The sequence below is a fragment of the Quercus robur genome, chromosome 3, assembly GCF_932294415.1.
Source record: "Quercus robur chromosome 3, dhQueRobu3.1, whole genome shotgun sequence".
NCBI lineage: Eukaryota > Viridiplantae > Streptophyta > Magnoliopsida > Fagales > Fagaceae > Quercus > Quercus robur.
In genome coordinates this window covers 55,551,153-55,572,628 of record NC_065536.1, presented here as the reverse complement: position 1 = coordinate 55,572,628, position 21,476 = coordinate 55,551,153, and the positions used below count along the sequence as shown (strand labels likewise).

Below are 21,476 nucleotides of genomic sequence, written 5' to 3'. Positions count from 1 at the left end.
CATACTTTTTAATGATACTCAAAATGTAATAAATAAATTTTATTAAAAGATGAACATTTTTGATAACTTGCCTTTTGAATTCGTGAGAAAAATTGTATTGTTTTCATTTTGGTACTACATAAGTAATATATATATATATATTACATTTTTTATTGTTCCTATAATATATGAAAATACGATAATGAAATACATTAATTTTTATTAAATTAATCCAAATTGCAAAAAATAGATTTAATGAGACAACCTTAAAAAAATTATCACGCACAACGAGCAGTTTTAGGGCTTATTATTTATAAATTTCTACAAAAATTGTACTTTATAACTTTAAACTATACCCTATATTACACTTTACACCATAAACTTTTTGAATGCATGTATTGTACTTTAAACTATGACTATTGTTACACTTTACATCTTGACACTAAGTTTGCTGTTAACTTGGACGGAAATTCAAAATTTTGGGTGCAAAGTGTAATCAAGATTATAGTTTAAGATGGAAAAATGTAATTTATCTTTTGTTTTTAAAAGATTAAGAAGATAGAAAATTAGGTATTTTCACATGATGCCATATTTTTCCATCCAGATTAACAAGAAAGTAGATGTTTGGGTGCAAAGTTTAATAATGATCACAGTTTATGGTGCAAAACGTGCATTTGAAAAGTTTATAATGCAAAATGTAATTGGTGTATAGTTCAAGATGGCAAAATATAATTTTCCCTTAATTTCCTATCAACTGAATATATGTACACACCCACAAAACATACAGTCAACTAATTCAATGTCAATTTGGGGCATCATAATTACAATATGTATCTCTAGCAAAAATGAGCATCGATGATACTAAAAATGACAATATTAAACATTTTAAATAGATATAGTTATGGAATGTGTAAAATGCATTTTAGAGTGATTGCCGGACAAAGGCTGAGAATTGCAAGTTCTAGATGGTACATATTGACGGAGTTCTGCCCTACTGGAATTGAGAAATGGTGGATGTGTTGGCTGTGGAATTTCATGATTATCAGATAACATTTTCACTACCGTTGACATTGATGGCCGCAGTTCTGCAGAGGCTTGTACACATAGTAGCCCAATTTGAAGTAATCGAGATGCCTCCTCTCCTTGGAACTGACCCTCTAAGGCTGGATCAACAGCTTCACATATCCTACCTATTCCATAAAGGTTCCAAACCTTTAAAAAAGATGAAAAGTAAGAAGGTTTTGTTAGGTTTTCTCACATGAAATTAGAGGAGAATTATTTGTCATTGAAGCCTAAATTAGCAGAAATGCCAAAGGAAAAAAGATTTACCATTTGTAGGATGGTATATGAATATTGAGAGAAGGTATTGTTCCTCTTTCCAGATACAACTTCAATTACAAGAACCCCAAAACTGTAAACGTCTGCCTTCTCAGTCAATTTGCCGCGAAGAACATACTCTGGGGCCATGTAACCTCTACAAATACAAATATGGTTAATGCCAAATAAGAGATGTATATGTAAGCAGAGATATTACACTGTATACTGCAAAGCTGTAAGGGTGGAATGTCAATGTGTGAATAGAACAAAAAGAAAAGGAATTGATACTTTACTAGTATTGTCTTTTTCCCTGGGGTGATAATTTCCAATTAACAATAAGGACTTGAAAATAATACTAAAATTTATCCTAGAAAAACTGATGTTTCTTAGTATGTACCTAACATAAAATTATATAACACAATGAACAATTACATGTTTATAATGAGAATATCAACTTTGGATCAACCTTCCCCTGATTCAATACATTATATTAAACACTTCGTAACAATGGCACCAAGAGAGTAGTTAACTAGCACAGTTTGGAGGGGTTCATCTAAATATTCTTTAAAATGCATTGAGACATTGTGTAATGATGAAATATCTGTTAATGTTACTTAAAAGAAATAACTAGGATAAACCTTGAACTTGAAATACCAAGACACAAGAATTTTTCCCGCATGAAGAGGACATTAATCACAGGAATGATAAAGGATATTATGGACCAAGGAAGATAACCAAAGATGGTCTTGCACTTACAATGTGCCAGCAATGCCAGTGCTGAGGTGTGTCTTATCTTCTGGAAATAATCTAGCGAGTCCAAAATCTGCAATCTTTGCTGTGAAGTCCTCTTCAAGCAGTATATTGCTTAATTTAATGTCTCTATGAATGATTCTCGTTTCTAGTTCCTCGTGGAGATAGGCCAAGCCCTCAGCCGTACCCAATATGATCTTATACCTCACCTCCCACCTTAGCAGCTGAAACTTCCTTTTAGCTGAACCAAATGAAGTGACATATGTAAGTACATAAGTTAAATGAGAAAGGGTTATCTTCTAACATAAATAGTAATTCAAGATTAAATTACAACCAGAAAAGTAATCATGGAGGCTTCGATTTGGCACATATTCATAAACAAGAAGGCTTTCAGGGCCTGCAATACTGCATCCCAACAACTTTACAAGATTTTTGTGATGGATGTCGCTGATCAAATTGACTTCATTGAAGAAATGATCCACCCATTGTGTGGTATTGAAGAAAAGCCTCTTAATGGCAACAACCTTCCCATCAGGCAAAACTCCCTAGTTTGACACAGAAATGTACCTAGTTAATTTCATATGCAAAAATTAGAAATGTCAAAAAAGTAGACTTGAAAATACCTTGAAAACAGAACCAGATCCTCCTTGTCCCAGCTTATTGGAATTGTGAAAGTAATTTGTGGCCTTTTCTAGAACTTCATACTTATAATTGAGTTTGGAATTGTTCACTGTGGCCAACATAGCGCCTAGTTGCTTTCTTTCTGAAACAAATATCAAGTCAAGCTATATATTAAGTCCAGAGTCTAGACAAAGTCTTTTAAATTCTAAGATATCAAAATAGGTACCTCTCCTCCTCTTTAGTACATTCTTCCTCACAATGAAGACAACCGCTGCAATAACCAGCAAAAGAGCCAAAGCAGTCGATGTTGCAGTCAAAGCTATAGCTAGCTTGCTTCCTAACATATATTAACAAGTTACTCCGTGAGACCGTTACCATCGTTAGTCAAAATAGAAGTCAAGAATTAGTACACCAAATTATATAATTAAGTAATAATTGATGTTGCTGAGATTTTTAGTACTATGAAAAATTTTTACCCAAAAAACAGAGCATTAGAATTTATCCTTTGATGGCATAAAATTAGACAATATAGGCTAATTCAAATCCCAGTTTTTAGTCATTTTGTGCTGCAGTGGAAATGGAATAGAATCTTAATTGAAATTTATAAACAACTAAAAAGGACAGTAATTCAAGGCTTCCACGATGGAAAAGCACTAATATCCCATTTGATTCGATGGAGGAAAGACAGAACAAAAAGAAAAAGAAAAAAATTCATTGGAGCCAAACTCACCTTGATTACTGTTTATAACAGACTCAGTCGAATTGGAATAGAATTTTTTTGTTGAATATTTCAAATAACAACCAGCGTTCAAGACCTTTCCTTCTTCTTTTGGAGTACATGAACTAATTTTAGTAACCGCATTGGCCAAGCAGTCCTCACAAGCAGTACCATTCACAAATTCCCAACACTGAGCCAATCCATAAACAGTGACATTTCCATTGTTCACAGACCCCACAGAAAACCCATCAAACTTAGGCGCTTCCACGCTTAGATTCATCACCAACTGATTAACATTAGCGCTAAAAACAGAACCATTCCCTACAAAATCTTGAGCTCCACACACGGTCCTGTCTTGCGCACTCAAAGCCTCATTGAAGAAAGGGTAATCATCGTACCTTAGATAACACCCATCATGGAAAAGCCTGCCACCACTAGTGGCTTTATGAACTGGAAAACACCCGAAGATCTGAGTCTGGCACTGAGCAAAGCAAAGATCACAGTCTGTATTATTTAGATCTTTCATGCACTCACCAAAAGCATAAACTGTGGTATTACCAGTCCCGTTCACAACAGCTGCGTATCTTTTTGTGGCAATCAAAGGGGTCATTGTTTCCATGGCCGCAAAAAAGTTTCTTTTGAAGGTATCGCGCTGTGGTAAGGAAGTTTTGTTAGAGCATATTAGAGCAGGGTCTGTGGCTCTTGGGTCGGAAGGACAAGGATTTACAAACAAACATAAGGCCAGGAGGAGGAGTAGATAATACATTGAAGATGGATACAAAGATGAACTACAGACTTCAAAGAAAGCTCTAAAAATCTTAAAATGGTAGTTGTGATGCAAGACACAATGTTATTGTAGGTGATAATAGAATATTAAAACTATAGCACTATGAGGCTAATGCTGATGGTGTTGCGCGCTGTGGTGTTTTATTGAGTTCTTCTAGGTGATAACAGAATTTTAAAACATTTTTCCAAAATTCACTATAACTTAAAATAAAAATGGTTAAATCTTGTTATATACTCGTCAATGCACACAATTCGTGTACACTCATTGAAATCATGTTTTAAAAATACAATTTCAATAAGTGCATGTGTGCAAATTGTAAACAATAGTGAACGTGTGATAATCATTAATTAAAGAGAAATGTTACGTTCAAAACATTTTCACAACAAATCATAAGTGGTTAGTTGCTATTTAGTTATAATTTGAATAGACCACTGTAATAACTTTTTGCCCTATTAATTACAACTCGCAATAACCAAACACTTAAGATTTGTTTTGAAAATATTGTAAACAAAACATTTCTCTTACTGAAATTGTGAAATCGTGTAATTAACTGAAATTGTATTTTCAAAACACAATTTCAAAGGAATGTATGTTGATTGTGTTAATAAACCAATTTAAGAAATATTTTATACTACTTTTATGGAAAATAGAAAAAATTATCAAAAAATCAATTGCTTTTTTTTTTTTCCCATAAAAAATTTCTTAAAATGATTCTCTTATAAATGTCTAGGCAAGATATTTTGAACTTAGGATATCTCATGAAACCTTAGAGTACACTTAACCATCCTTTGGGAAGTCGAAAGGGTGTTTTTTTTTTTTTTTTTTTTTACACTCTGTTTATTTCAATGGAAAACTTTGTGTAAAGATAATTTTTTGTGCTTTTCATTGTTTAGTAGCATCATAAAAAATTAGTCAAATGAAAACTATCTCTAGTCGATAGAAAAAGTATGACTTATTTTTAGAGATTGTTTTCCACTAAATTTTTTTGGAAAATAATTCTATCTTGTCGTAAGCTAAATAAGGAAAGTCATAGTTTAGTAGCATCATAAAAAATTAGTCAAAGGAAAACTATCTCTAGTCGATAGAAAAAGTATGACTTATTTTTAGAGATTGTTTTCGACTAAATTTTTTTGGAAAATAATTTTATCTTACCGTAAGCTAAATAAGAAAAATTAGGAGATTGTTTTTTAATTCATTTAAGGTTGTTATTAAACATAGAAAAATGTGATAATTTTATAGATAAATACTTTTTAAAAAATAACTCATTTTTAATTTTTTTTTTATAGAAAATAATATTGCTGAAATAGAGAGAGCATTAACAACGAAAGGAGTGGATGTATTTTTTTTCAAAGTCAAATGGAATGTAAAAGATAGGTCCCATTGTAAGGTACAAGAAGGCCACCATGACGTAAATTATTGTTGGAGGGCTACCATTAAAGAGCGTTGACAATTTAGTTTAATATTAGGGTCATTAGTCATGGCTTAGTTTCTTGTTGGGGGGCTACCTTAAACCGTTGAACAATTTTTATTGCTTTTGTTAATGTAAATGAGACAAAGGATAATATTTCCAATTTAGTTTTCTCTTTGTTGAATGTAATCAATTTTTTAGCTTTGAAAAAGATTGCTGTGTTTCTTTTAATATAAGTATTTTACTATTTTGGTATCCATCGAGGTGCGTTCCATGCAATTTGGAGATGGATTGACTGAAATCCTCGTATTTGAAAAATGAAGACAAAACTTGGGAGGTCAGTATTCATTAGAGACAGTGGAGAATCCCTGAAAACGAAACCTTAAAACTCGTACTTTTATTAAATAAATAAATACTTTCTAGAAAAAATAAATAAATAAAACCTCGTACTTGGTGCTGGTGGAGGCATCATCCGTGACTTTTTTTTTAGGGTTTGTTAGGTTGGGAGATGGAAAAGTAAGAAGGTAGAAATTAATGAGAATATGAAAAAATAAGAGGATAAAAAAGATTTAGTTTTCTCTTGTATGTGTTTAGTTGAAGAAATGGAAAAGTAAAGGGATGGAAAACTCGTTTGTTTGGATGAGAAGAAAAATGAGATGATAAAAAATATAGTTGGTATAAATTTACTTTTATACCCCTATTATTTAAAATATTATATTTTTATTTTTAATTATATTACCCACAAATATATAAATATATTTATAAGTAACTCAATCTAATTTTTTTAATTACATATTTTTTTAGGAATATTACACAAACTATTTCTTATAAAAAAATAAAAATAAAAACTCTACATACAAATTTAATAAAATTTTCACCTTACCTATTAAATAAATAAGATTATATATATAAAAAGAAACTGCTGCACACACTTACACGTACAGAAAAATAGAAACAAACAAAAACAAAACCCATTCTTTCACCCTTTTGTCTACCCATATCCAAGTCCCATATCTAGGTCCAGTAACTAGAGCACGGAGAGGGCATTAGAGGAATAAGAAACAAGATTTTGTGGGTGGCGAAGGTGACAGGTGAGATTTTGTGGGAGGCGAAGTCAAACAATGTGAAATTTTGTGGGTGGCGAAGTCAACGGCATGAAATTTTGATTAACGGCGTAGGGCGATTGCAACTTGGCTAATCTTGACTCAGATGGAAGGGGGTATATGCGTTATTTTAGGATTGGAGCTTTTTCTCTCCTCTGTTTTCTTCCCGATTTGGGGAGATGAATTTTTGTGGACCCAGGTGACTTATTTTCTCCCCTATTTTCCCTCCCTTCAGTTTTCTCTCCTTAATCAAATGGAAGAAAATAACATTTTCCCCCCATTTTCCTCTCCCTTGTTTTCCCTCTCCTTTTCACCCCAACCAAACATAGTGTAAGGGTATATGTGTAAGTACGGATTTAAATCCGGTCCAATAATTAGAGCTTTTTTTTTGGTAAGTTGGAAGATGCACTCAACTAAGAGGACGAAAATACATCAGGGATAGGACAAAGCCTAATCTAAGACAGTCCATGCAAATCAGAAATAAAGACATCTAAGACAGAGGGAGGGGGATAATTGAAATACATAATATTAGCAAATAAGGAGCATCCTAGTCTAGCAAGGACATTTGCATAGCAGTTGCTCTCCCGATAGCAATGAGCCACCTTAACTTGAGGAATTTGGGATATTAGTGCTCTGCACGCAATCAGCCACAATAGAAGAGTTAGTAGCGTTCAAGCTACCAACATTGTTCATCAAATAAAAAATTACTTGGGCATCCAATTCAACTTTAAGAGCGTGAGTTTGCATATTCAAGCACATATGTAAACCATCCTTGAGGGCCGAAAGCTCAGTTAGAAAACTGGTGATGGTCCCTATATATATTTCTAGCAAAAGCTCTAACCCAACTTAAAATAAAAATGCTATAAAAATGGTTAAATCTTGTTATATAGTCGTCAATCCACACAATTCGCGTACACTCATTGAAATCATGTTTTAAAAATACAATTTTAAGAAGTGCATATGTGCAAATTATGAACAATAGTGAATGTGTGATAATCATTAATTAAAGAGAAATGTTACGATCACAACATTTTAACAATAAATCATAAATAGTTAGTTGCTATTTGATTATAATTTGAATCGGATTTGGCTTACCTCGAGTACTTTTTTAACTGGACATGTCATTTTTTTTTTAAATATACAATGACAAGTGGTAGTGAGTTTTGATCCCCCCCCCCCCTTTTTATTTAGTTAATGGATGATGTGGTAGTCTCTTATTAAAATAAAAGGAGATTCATTTCTAAAAAGTACTGGAGGTAAGCCAAACTCATTTGAATCAACCATTGTAATAACTTTTTGCCCTACTAATAACAACCTGACACTTAAAATTTATTGTGAAAATATTGTGAACAAAACATTTCTCTTATCGAAATTGTGAAATCATGTAATTAACTGAAATTGTATTTTCAAAACACAATTTCAAAGGAATGTATGTTGATTGTGTTAATAAACCATTTTAAGAAATATTTTATACTACTTTTATGGAAAATAGAAAAAATTGTCAAAAAAATCAATTTTTTTTCTTTTCCCATAAAAAATTTCTTAAAATAATTCTCTTAAAAATGTCTAGGCAAGATATTTCGAACTTAAGATCTCTCATGAATCCTTAGAATCCACTTAACCATCCTTTGAGAAGTCGAAAGGGTGTTTTTATTTTACACTCTATTTATTATGAAAAACTTTGTGTAAAGATAGTTTTCTATATTTTTCATTGTTTAGTAGCACATAAAAAATTAGTCAAATGAAAACTATCTTTAGTCAACAAAAAAAATATGACTTATTTTTAGAAATTGTTTTTCACTAAATTTTTTTTGAAAAATAATTCTATCTTACAACAAACTAAATAAGGAAAGTTAGGAGACTGTTTTTCAACTCATTTAAAGCTGTTATCAAACATAGGAAAATGTGATAGTTTTATAGATAAATACTTTTCGAAAAATAACTTATTTTTAATTTTTTTTTTAGAAAATATTATTGCTGAAATACAGAGAGCATTTAACATCGAAAGGAGTGGGTGTATTTTTTTCAAAGTCAAATGGAATGCAAAAGATAGGTCTCCATTGTAAGGTACAAGAAGGCCACCATGAGGTAAATTATTGTTGGAAGGCTACCATTAAAGAGCTTTGAACAATGAGAAATACTAATAAATGCCCTTAGGATATTAGTTAATAATCCATTTAAAGAAAATTTATATAAAAAAAAAAAACAATTAATATTTTGACAACTTTTTTTCATTCCTTATAAAAGTGACGTCAAAATTTTCTTAAAATAGATTGTTAACTAATGTTCTAAGGATACTCGATAACATCACGCTTGAACAATTTAGTTTAATATTAGGGTCATTAGTCATGGCTTAGTTTCTTGTTGGGGTAGGAGGCTACCTTAAAGCGTTGAACAATTTTATTTTATTGCTTTTGTTAATGTCAATATGACAAGGATTATATTTCCAATTTAGTTTTCCCTTTGTTGAATGTAATCAATTTTTTAGCTTTGAAAAAGATTGTTGTCTTCCTTTTAATATAAATATTTTACAGTATCCATCGAGGTGCGTTCCATGCAATTTGGAGATGCATTGACTGAAATCCTCGTACTTCAAAAATGAAGTCAAAACTTGGGAGGGCAGTATTCATCAGAGACAGCAGAGAATCCCTGAAAACGAAACCTTAAAACTCGTACTTTTCTTAATAAAAAATAAAAATAATAAAATAAAAACTCGTACTCGGTGGCTGGTGGAGGCATCATCCGTGACTTTACTTTGTTTGCGTATAATGGTTTGTTTAAATAGAACTTATTTTGTTGAAATTTAAAAATTGTTATTGAAAGTATGGTAGATAAATATAAAATTTAGTTGAAATAATATAGTGGGGTTTATGAATAGTGCTAAAAAGTGCAGTGGGGTTCTTAAATAATAACAAAAATAAGCTAAATAATGAAATAATTTTAATTTTTCATTTCAATTACGCACACTAAGTACATATTTGAATTAGGGGTGTCAATGTTTGACCCAACCCGCGAATACGACATAAACCCAACACGAGTTTTTTTGGGTTAGAGTTGGGCCTTAATGGGTTTAGGTCATAAATAGGTCGACCCAAAAGCGACATGATAAGAAATGTGTCATAAACGGGTCAACCCGCGTAACCCGCAATAGACACGTTTGACACTCCAATTTATTTGTGTCAACCCGAAATGACCCACTTAACACAACCCGTTTAACTCGTATAACAAATAAATATTCATCTTATTTTTTATTTATCATATACCTTTTATATCCAACATATATTTTAAATTAAAAAAAAAAAGTAAGTAATTACAAAAATTTACAAGAGATATAATTAGAAATTGAAACTTTACAAATCCTAGATCTCTAAACTCTACGAACTCTAAATATCTAAACCTTCTTATAAATATATATATATATATATATATATATATATATTCAGTCGTACTACTCTTCTCACTCCCAATTCTCAAACTCAAAGTGCCAACTCTCAAACCGGTTATTTCTCTCTCTCTCTAATGTGTTTATATTTTCTGCATAATGCTTTTGTACAATAAACTTTGAACCCATGTGCCTTGTGTTTTTCTTGATTGCATGATATGGCCCACTTGTTTTTTTTGAACTATGTTATTTTATTTTCGTTAAACTATATTATTTTGAATTTGGATTGAAGTGTATGCACTTCTTTTTTAGTGTAAAAAACTTATTTCTAGATGAATGTTATATTTTTGTTAAACTATATTATTTTGAATGTGGGTTGAAGACTTGAAGTGTATGCATTGCTTTTGGGATGTAAAAAAAATTATTTCTAGATGGATGTTATATTTAATATTATGCAAGTTGAAATGGGTTGTGTTATATTCGTGTCAACCCAACATAACTCGTTTATTAAGCGTGTCAAATGGGTTGGGTCAGGTCAACCCGCCTTATTAACAAGTCAGGTCAGGGTTGAAGGATTATGACACGATTATTAAATGGGTCGGATTAGGGTTGAGCCATTTAATCGAATACCCATATCTCGACACGACACGAACCCGACACACTAACCCGAATTGACACCCCTAATTTGAATCCGATGCCATATTAGAGCTACTTTATCATACAATTTCTCCTAAATTCCTTACAAAAAATTTTATTTTATTTATTTTTTAATCTTTTACCTCTTCTAATTTTTAACTTAAAAAAAAAAAAAAAAAAAAAAAAAAAAAAAAAAAAAAAAAAAACTTTTTAAACTACTTTGATCAAATGGCTGATATTAAAAATAACTTTCCTAACTTTTGATCACAACCATTAAAATGGAATTGCATGGAGTAATAGCCATAACTCAAGAAATAGCACCTGATCCTAATTCGTACAAAACCCGAACTCAAGGTCTGTGAGTAGTCCACTCTAACCAGTAGATCGGGTGATGGGCTGATTTTCTACCCATAGACGCCAATTAGGCTAGCTCATTAACTAATTAACAACCTGCCAAACTTAGCCCCCCACACCCATGGGTCTAGTAAAAATGGGTTGACCCTTAATTTTATTGGGATTTGGAGTCTATAAGTGTAACTATTATCTGGAATCTATAATTATATAGAACCAAAGCAATTTGAATTTTGGTTGAAATCTCAATATTTTAAATTTTATTATTTCAATATATATTTATATATATATTTAATTGAATTTAAATTTTATTCTATACTTAAATCTTCCATCAAAATCTCAACACGTGAACAAAAAGAAATATTGACACATGAGATCTATTTTAAATAGTAGAATATAACCACTGCACATCCTTGGTGCAATGGTCACTCTACAAGTATAAGTGCTTTTGGAGTGTGAGGGGCAAGGGTCAGGATTCAAGTCTCTAAGAGGGAGCTTCACACATATCCACACTTAGATTAGACTAGAATAGAATTTCTATCTTGTATTAAAAAAAAAAAAAAGTAGAATATATAGCTTCATATACAAATATAATCACAATAAATGTCTTATTAATTACCATAATGATCAAGTTTCATATTTAAACAAAACATTTACGCTCTGTTTATTTCGATGGAAAACATTGTGTAAAGATAGTTTTCTGTATTTTCTAGTATTTGATAACATTAGAATAAATTAGTCAAAGAAAAACTATTTTTAGTCAACATAAAAAGTATAACTTATTTTAAGATATTGTTTTCCACTAATTGTTTTTGGAAAACAATTTTATCTCACAGCAAGTTAAACAAGAGAAGTTATGAGATTATTTTTTAATTCATTTAAGGTTGCTAACCAAACATAGGAAAATGAAATAATTTTATGAAAAATGTTTTTGGGAAAATAACTCATTTTCTAAAAAATATCATTACTGAAACAAACAAAACGTTATAATTAAAAAAGGAAAAATCATATTATGTTAAATTTCTTGTGCATTACATGGGTTTCCAACTAGTTACAAATAAAAAAGGTGAATCTTGTGTCACATCTTAAAAAAAATTTAAACGTGATAGTCTATAAATTGTCAAATCTTGGAAATAAAATCTCAATCATAAGATGAACTCTTTTCATTTCAAGTGAAATTGAGAGGAATGATGTGGCAATATAAAAGCTGTTAGATAAAAAAAAAAAAAAAAAAAAAAATCTAAACCTTGAAATTAACAAAATGGACATAATTTTAAGGCAAAACTATATTGTGGTCTTTAAAGTTTACCTACTAAGGATTTTTTGTCTCTAAAGTTTGAAATGAAAGCTATTGGTCCTTGGAGTTTAAAAAATAAGCTTTACCAGTCGCTAACCCGTGCAATGCACGGGGAAAGTTATTGGGTATGAAGGTTTAACATTCTCAATTAGTTAATAAATGTATGAAAGACAAATTTAAAGAACAAATTCTTCAATATTTCTAATTAATCATGATGAACCACAACAATAGCAAATATGTTAACCCATCCAACAACAAAACTACAACTCATAAGCTTAAATTATATCCAAACACAAACAAACAAACAAAAAGTCTCATATTAATACAAAGGGAGAAACAAAACAAAAGGCTAAATGTAAATTAAAATTATAAAACATTAATAGTGGTGTTGTAAACCACAAAACATATACACAGCTATTTACAAATAAAATCACTACTATCAAAAGAACAGTTAAAAGAGATAGCACTGTTAATAAAATAAACAATCAATACTTAATATAAAATAATATAAATAATAAAATAAACAATCAATACTAAATATAAAATAATATAAATGATAAAATAAATAATGCAAGTGCACGAAGTTAACACTTGATGGACGTGTGGCAGAGGCATATAAAGTTGAATTTGAAAGCTTCATAGGCTTGGTCAGGCAAAGGCACACAAAAAAAAATAAGGTTGAGAAGACAAAAGAACGAAAGGAAAAAGAAACAAAGCAAAAAGAAAGGAGCTTGAGCAAAAAAAAAAGAAAGGAGTCTTGGCGAAGAAGATGGAGGTGACAGTAGCTATCTGGTATCGACTTCCATTTTTCTCCATGGGTTTTTTTTTTTTTTTTTTTTTTTTTTGTGTGGATAATATTTAAATGATCTGAGTTTTGGGTTTTGGGGGAAGGAGATTGTAGCGTGAGAATGTCAAAAGAATAATTCAAATGTTAAAATATTGAGGTTTGTATTGCTTTTATAGTGTTCATAGTGGGTGTTCTGAGGAAGGAGACGATTTTGAGGAAGAAGATGTCTGTTGGTGGGTATGGTGGGTTTTCAGATGCGATGCGATAATGCTTTGCTGTTGGCTTGCCGTGGGACTAATTGGCTTGCCGTGGGTTTGACTGTTGGCTTGCCGTGGGTCTGATTGGCTTGCCGTGGGTTTGATTGAGGAGGAGCTGGAAGAGAAGGCACAATATCGTGAAAGGGAAAGCGTGAAAGGCAGAGCCGGGTTTTAAAAAATTCAATTAGGTTTTTTTTTTTTTTTTTTAAAATTATGCTGACGTGGAAAATTGTGAGAGTTTCAAAAGTTTTGGTTATATATATATATATATATATATATATATATAGATTAGTCATTCAATTAACTTATGTTAGTTTTCTTGCTTATGTGTCTAATAGAATAATGACATGATATTTTTATTTAATTATGTGGCAGTGTTTTTATTATTAAAAAAATTACACAGCCAACTCAAACTCCAACTCAATAAATCTACCAAAACTACAACCTCTGCCCTCGCCCTCCATTACCTTCTTCCTACTGACGTTGTGGAAGGTAGAGTAGATTTGCTAATTGCTCGCACAAATCGCTTTCGAATTCATTGAACTCCTCTCTCTGTTTAAGCTTAATTGGCCAAGCTTTTGTATGTTAAAAAAAAAATCTACCAAAAAAAAAAAAAAAAAACCAAGAATTAAACCGTAGCTTACGGGCCATCTCTAACGTGGGTCTTTACTGCCATCTTCGAAAAAAAATCAATCGAAAATGTTTCCCCAGCAGTTTCCCATCTCCAAATTCACCCTCCAAAACCCCCTTATTTACTTCCATGCCACTCCTTTCACCATTGATTTCATAATTGTTAGTATATAATAGTATAAACAATCAGCATCAGATTGCATACTTTGATAAATTATTTTGAAGATTTGCATTCTACTTTTAGTTTTGAGCATGGTATCTAACGCTTAGACTTCACACTTATGGCTAAGTGTTTCGTAAAAGGGTAAAAATAAAATGCTTTGCTTTAAAATAGGTCAATGGCGTTGGGGAAATCCAAGATCACAGACCTGGTCGTTCCGGCCTTGGACGGTGTATAGGAACTAGGAAGGAGTAATGGAGGGCAGAGACAAAAATTGTAATATTGGTAGATTTGTTGAGTTGGAGTTTTAAAAGTTGAGTTGGCTTATTAGTAATTTTTTAATGCCATATCACTGTTTTGTTAGATACATCATACCAAGAAAACTAACAAAAGTCAAAATGAGAGAATAAAGCTTATTTTTTAAATTCAAGGGACCAATAGTGCTCATTTCAAATTTCAAGAACCCAAAGCGCTCGATAGGTAAACTTTACTTTAGGGACCAACAATGAGAAATTATTAGGTCCACTAGGTTGACTGCTGATGTGGTCTTCATTGACCTCCTAACTAATAAAATGCTGTTATTTATACAAATGTGACATTATTTAGTAATTTTTATTTTTTATTTCTTATGCTAATTAGGAATCTCACACATACCTTTATATAGATGGCATCATCTCATTGATCAAGAAGGACCACATCAGCAGTCCTCCCGATATAAATAATAATTTCTCGTAGTTTCGCCTAATTTTAAATGGAGAGGATATTTATAATTAATAGGCAAAACATCTTTTTGGCCCTATATTTTGGGAGTATTTGTTGTTCCTTGAGCTTTTCGACAACATTTCATCTTGGATAGTGTCATCATCTCAATAATGAAAGTTGTTGACATGATTGATGGAATGCTCACTGGCACACATGTAGCTAATAAAATATTAAATAAAAAATATAATTGCTTAAAAAAGTCATATTAGCGTCAAACAAAAATCATATCACACCATAAAATAAATACATAAAACAAAAAAAAAATGTATTCCTCAATTTTAAAAAATAGAACAAAAAAAGAATTTTTAGTTCTTTTAAAAAAATCTGCCGCAACTTTTTTTTAATTATTTCTTATGCTGATTAGGAATCTCACATATACATTTATATAGATGGTATCATCTCATTGATCAAGAAGGACCACATCAACAGTCCTCCTAATATAAATAATAATTTCTAGTAGTTTCGCCTAATTTTAAATGGAGAGGATATTTATAATTAATAGGCAAAACATCTTTTTGGCCCTATATTTTGGGAGTATTTTTTGTTCCTTGAGCTTTTTGACAACATTTAATCTTGGACAGTGTAATCATCTCAATAATGAAAGTTGTTGACATGATCGATGGAATGCTCACTGGCACACATGTAGCTAATAAAATAATAAATAAAAAATCTAATTGCTATAAAAAAAAAAAAAAAAAAATCATATCGGCGTCAAACAAAAATCATATCACACCATAAAATAAATACATAAAAAAAATGTATTCCTCAATTTTAAAAAATAGAACAAAAAAAGAATTTTTAGTTCTTTTAAAAAAATCTGCCGCAACTTTTTTTTTTTTTTAATTCCTTTTGTTGATTTGGAATCTCATACATGCATTTATATAGATGACATCATCTCATTGATTAAAAAGGACCACATCAATAGTCCTCTTGATATAAATAATAATTTCTCGTACTTTCGCCTAATTTTAAATGGAGAGTATATTTATAATTAATAGGCAAAACATCTTTTTGGCCCTATATTTTGGGAGTATTTTTTGTTCCTTGAGCTTTTCGACAACATTTCATCTTGGACAGTGTCATCATCGCAATAATGAAAGTTCTTGACATGATTGATGGAATGCTCATTGGCACAAACGTAGCTAATAAAATAATAAATAAATAATCTAATTACTATAAAAAAGTCATATCAGTGTCAAACAAAAATCATATCACACCATAAAATAAATACATAAAAAAAAAATCTGTATTCCTCAATTTTAAAAAATAGAACAAAAAAAAAGAATTTTTAGTTCTTTTAAAAAAATCTGCCGCAACTTTTTTCTTTTTTTATTAAATTCCTTCTGCCGATTAGGAATCTCACACATACATTTATATAAATGGTATCATCTCATTGATTAAGAAGGACCACATCAACAGCCCTCTCGATATAAATAATAATTTCTCGTAGTTTCGCCTAATTTTAAATGGAGAGGATATTTATAATTAATAGGAAAAACATCTTTTTGGCCCTATATTTTGGGAGTATTTTTTGTTCCTTGAGCTTTTCGACAACATTTCTTCTTGGACAGTGTCATCATCTCAATAATGAAAGTTGCTGACATAATTGATGGAATGCTCACTGGCACACATGTAGCTAATAAAATAATAAATAAAAAAATCTAATTGCTATAAAAAAGTCATATTAGCGTCAAACAAAAATCATATCACACCATAAAATAAATACATAAAACAAAAAAAAAAATCTGTATTCCTCAATTTTAAAAAATAGAACAAAAAAAGAATTTTTAGTTCTTTTAAAAAAATCTGACGCAACTTTTTTCTTTCTTTCTTTCTTCCCGTCTCTTGGAAACCACACACTCACACTATATATTTCTCAGTACAAAACTAATTTTCTTTGTATCTATTAGCATTTTCTTCTTTCCACTAGCATCCACCAAAAATCAGACCCAACCAAAATTGTCCCTGAAAAGCAAGAGGGTTATAAACCCCAAAAAATTGCATCAACATGGTAATTGAATTTTAAAGTGTTCCCAAAAGAAAACAGAGGAGTGAAATGTGCCACCAAAAATTACTGTTTTTTTAATAATCCACAAAAAATTCCTATTTAGCTTCAAATATCAAATATAATCCCACAACTACCTTTGCAAAAATAAACTATAAATTGATCATCAAAGCTGCAAAGGGTGGTATTAATTATAGTTGTAGTATTTAGTTTTTTGAGCAAGATATTAATCCTTTGGGAGCTCTAATTAGAGTTTTGCCAAAATATTCACACGGTCTGGGAGTTGGGGTTCGGGTGGTTGAGGAAGGATTACCCAATGTTGGCATCATTTTTGGATTTGGTCTCATTAGTTGGAAGGCAGTCGAAGCAATTGGAACTTTTTGCTACTGTCGCATGGTCAATTTGGTGCCAGAGGAATAAAATGAGGTGCAATGAACAGTGTTTGCCACTTAGGAAGATTATGGAATCAGCTGCCTCACTCCTGACTGAATTTCAAAAACATTCCAGTCATAGAGTTAGTGTGCCAAGGCAACGAGACATCAAATGGCATCCACCTACAGCAGCTATGATGTGGAAAACAAATTTTGATGGGGCTATGTTTTCGGAATCTGATTAGGCCGGTATAGGGGTGGTGGTTAGGAATCATGCAGCGTAGGTCATGGCAGCATTATCGGAAAAAATAAAAAAAACCCACCTTAGTTGATATACAAGAGGCCTTGGCAACACGGAGGGCAGTCCAATTTATCCTTGAGTTGGGCTTTAAACAGTCTATGTTTGAAGGTGACTTGGAGGTTATCATTAAGGCCCTTGATAATGAAGATTTTTCGTTGGTGAGTGTTGGACACATTGTAAAAAACATTTGGTCTATGTTAGGTTTATTACAAACCAAGTCCTTCTCTTATGTAAAGAGGCAGGGCAATTCAGTGGCCCATGCCTTAGCTCAGAGAGCAAGGTTTTCTTTTCCTGTATTAGTCTGGCTGGAGGATGTTCCACCAGACATTTATCATTTTGTTTCTTTTGATTTTCCAACCATTCAATAAAATTGCCGATGAGTTTGGCTTCTCAAAAAAAGAAAAAAAAAAGTATTACTTAACCTATGGCTGCATGGCACCACTTAAACAAGAATATTTCAATGTTTTTCTAATTTATTTTAAGTCACTATCTCAATTTGAGATAGTAGTTTGTATGCATATATATATTTATTTATTTATGCGGCAATATAATTGACTTGAATTTATTGTTCAATCACGCTTGATTTCAAATTGGATTTGACTTTATATGTAGATAAATATATTTTTTAATACGTTAAAAATTTCTAGCTAAAACTTGGCTTGAGCCCATATCAGGAAGATTAATAAATGCTAGAGTAGCATAAAATGAGAACATATGGCTCATACTTGCTATTCATCAGTTTGAATAAACAGCGGTGAGATTTGAATGAAAATGATAGCTTATAATTTAAGTTGAAATTGACCATTGAACTCCTCTAACTTTTCATGCACTGTTCATTTTGTTGGGTATTGAGTGTGCTTAGGACAATTTTTAATAAATCATTTTAAGAAAGTTTAGACAATACTTTTATTAAAAATATCAGAAGTCAAAACAATTAATTCTTTTTTTTTCTTTTCTCATAAAAATTTTGTAAAAATACTTTTAAATCAATGCCCTTAGGGCATCCTTTTCCATGTATTTAGTTTTCTCTTTGCTGAATTTTATTATTATTATTTTTTTAAGTTTTGAAAATGATTGCTGTTTTTTTTTTTAAATAAATTATATACTATATAATAAAAGTTAGGCTTAGAAGTCGGGGTTACACCAAGTGACTTCACCAAATTGCATAAATTGTTATAGATTTTTTTTTTTAAAAGATATAAATCTTTTTGTTCTTATCTTCTTCAAGTTGATAAAAATTTTAACTTGATTACAATCCAAATTCTTCATCTAATCCTTTTTCTTATTATAATTTATAAGTTGATAAATAATATCAATTTGATTACAATCTAAAATCTTCAACTAATCCTTATTTGTTTTATTTAAATTATATTACTACACGTAGAAAAAAAAAAACTACTTTTGTGTTTAAATAAAACACTAATCCTATTTACCCACCACTTTTTTTAATATTTAGACTTCAACTTCACACTTCCACAAATTAGACTAACATTAGATTTTTTGTTTATATCAACTTCTTTAATGTGGAGTGTATATATATTAAATAATTCATAATGAATACCTACCATTATGATTCTTTTTCTCTGTTCTTCTCTTCTTCTACCTACAACCTTGCAGATATGTATTTGTTTACTCTAATTTTTTTTCCATTAAATTGAATAGGTTTGTGTATTTTTTTGTCTTTTGTTTAATCTAATGCTTAAGTTTTATCCAATTTATATGATTATGGTTTGAGAATGAATCACATTAAATATGCTCAGACATGATTTACATGGGTTCCAATGGTGACATGTTGCTTTCATCCTCTCATTTTGATTTAGAGAACAATCTTCTTTCTAGCTTATTATTAAGTATGTCTTGTTATAAATTTGATGATAAATTGTTCATAACAATTAGATTTTTTTTTTCCCGATTGAAATAGTTTTGCTAACTATTAAGAGTTGTACACTTTGACCTATAAATGAAGGCAGTCAGTTCATTTAGTGTTTTTTTTTTTTTTTAAAATTTCTTTTATCAATCATTAAATATGGTTTGACATGATTTTCTCAATCATTAAATTTTCTAATGAAGAACAATAACAAATAAGAACAAGGATACACTAAAAATATAGTGTACAAAGAGGTATTCAACAATCTCTCAAGGATACTAAATTCTCATTAGAGCACAATTGGTATGTTACAAAACAATAATTTTTTATGTAGGTGTCATCATTTTATATTTGATAGTTATTATAAAAATACAACTTATTCCTTTTATTATTATAATAATTATTTATTTCATTATTTTTTATCAGATAAAATATATATATTTTATAAGTATATAATAAAAGGTGTTATTATTTTATATTGATAGTTATTATTCCAATACAATTTATTCATATTGTTATTATAATAATGATTTATTATTTTGTTATTGTTTATTAGATAAAATATATATTGAATATATTCTATAATTTTATGATAAAATCGCACAACACACAAGCCTTTAACTAGTATTTAACTATTTTAGTATCAATCGAGGTGAGTTCCATGCAATTTAGAGATGCTTAGCAGCATAGGCTGAAATACTCATATTTAAAAATTAAGTCAAAATATCATTTTCTATTACTTTAACGGTATAACCTACCACAACCCCCACAGCTAAACAAAACTTGGGAGGAGGTTAGTATTTAAACGGCAAGGAATCCTGAAAGCGAAATCTTAAAACGCATACTTATTAGTTTGTGGAGGCATCTTTTGTGACTTTACACAAGTGTAAGTACAAAGCCCAAGCTCAAGGCCTAGCATATTAGCCTACTTGTTCACATTGGCCCAATTCAATACTATTGAGGTCTGCGAATAGTCCACTAACCCGGTACATTGGGTTGTGGGCTGATTTTCTGCCCATGAACATCTATTAGGCCAGCTCGTTAACTAATCAACAGCCCGCAAAACTTGGTTCTCCATCCCATATTCTCATGGGTCAAGTAAAATTTGTCCAACTTTAATTTTATTGGGGCTTGGATTATAATAATATCTATAATCCCGAATCTATAATTATATAGAATGGGAGCAATTTGATTTTTTGGTCCATATCATAATATTATGTCAAATAAAATTTTGGGATTTTACAATTTTAAACATTATTCAAGTTAATTCTTGTAAAGAGAAAAAGAAATAGTGACATGTGATATTTTCTTCAAGAGATTAAATTTTGTAAGGACGTGATGTAAAACTCATGTTTTATCCCTCAAATCCCAACACGCCACATCATATTATCATATATTTAAGAATAAACACAATCACACTCAATCAATTCTAATACCCATATATAAATCCAATCAATTAGGAATTTATTGAAATGTTATTAGGTGTGGTAGGATGTATTGAATTTTACGTAAAATTTTGATATGACAATCACTTATTGAATGGTGTAAAACATGGGTTTTACACCACATCCTTATAGAATCTAATCTCTTTCTTTAAACAATAGAATATATAGTTATAAATACAAATACAATCATAATAAATGTCTTATTAAATACCACAATGATCAAATTTAAGTATTTAAAAAATAATAAAAAGGGAGGAAAAATCATATTATGTTAAATTTCTTGTGTACTACATGGGTTTCCAACTAGTTACAAATATTAAGGTGAATCTTTTGCCACATCTTAAAAAAATTTCAAATGTGATAGTTTGTGAATTGTCAAATATTGGAAATAAAATATCAATCATAAAATGAAGTCTTTTCATTTCAAGTGAAATTGAGAGGAATGATGTGGCAATCTAAATGCTGTTAGATTCACACACAAAAAAAAAAAAAAATATATATATATATATATATTTATATATTTATATAAACCATAAAATTAA

General features: G+C 30.4%; 1 protein-coding gene across 2 annotated transcripts; it reads right to left on the bottom strand.

The window, feature by feature from the left end:
* Positions 1 to 773: 773 nt before the first annotated feature.
* On the bottom strand, positions 774 to 4,172 carry LOC126718440 (cysteine-rich receptor-like protein kinase 3). 2 transcript variants are annotated; one of them, XM_050420640.1, is made up of 6 exons: positions 2,894 to 3,011; positions 2,670 to 2,809; positions 2,381 to 2,591; positions 2,053 to 2,287; positions 1,309 to 1,453; positions 774 to 1,191 (listed from the first exon to the last, which is right to left on the bottom strand). In XM_050420640.1, the coding sequence occupies exons 1-6, from the start codon at positions 3,009 to 3,011 to the stop codon at positions 865 to 867; spliced, it is 1,176 nt and encodes a 391-aa protein (XP_050276597.1). In that variant the 3' UTR covers positions 774 to 864. The 2 variants fall into 2 exon arrangements, with proteins under 2 accessions (XP_050276597.1, XP_050276596.1); XM_050420639.1 differs by lacking the exons at positions 774 to 1,191; positions 1,309 to 1,453 and adding an exon at positions 3,398 to 4,172 and having other exon boundaries at positions 2,041 to 2,287; positions 2,894 to 3,004.
* Positions 4,173 to 21,476: the final 17,304 nt, after the last annotated feature.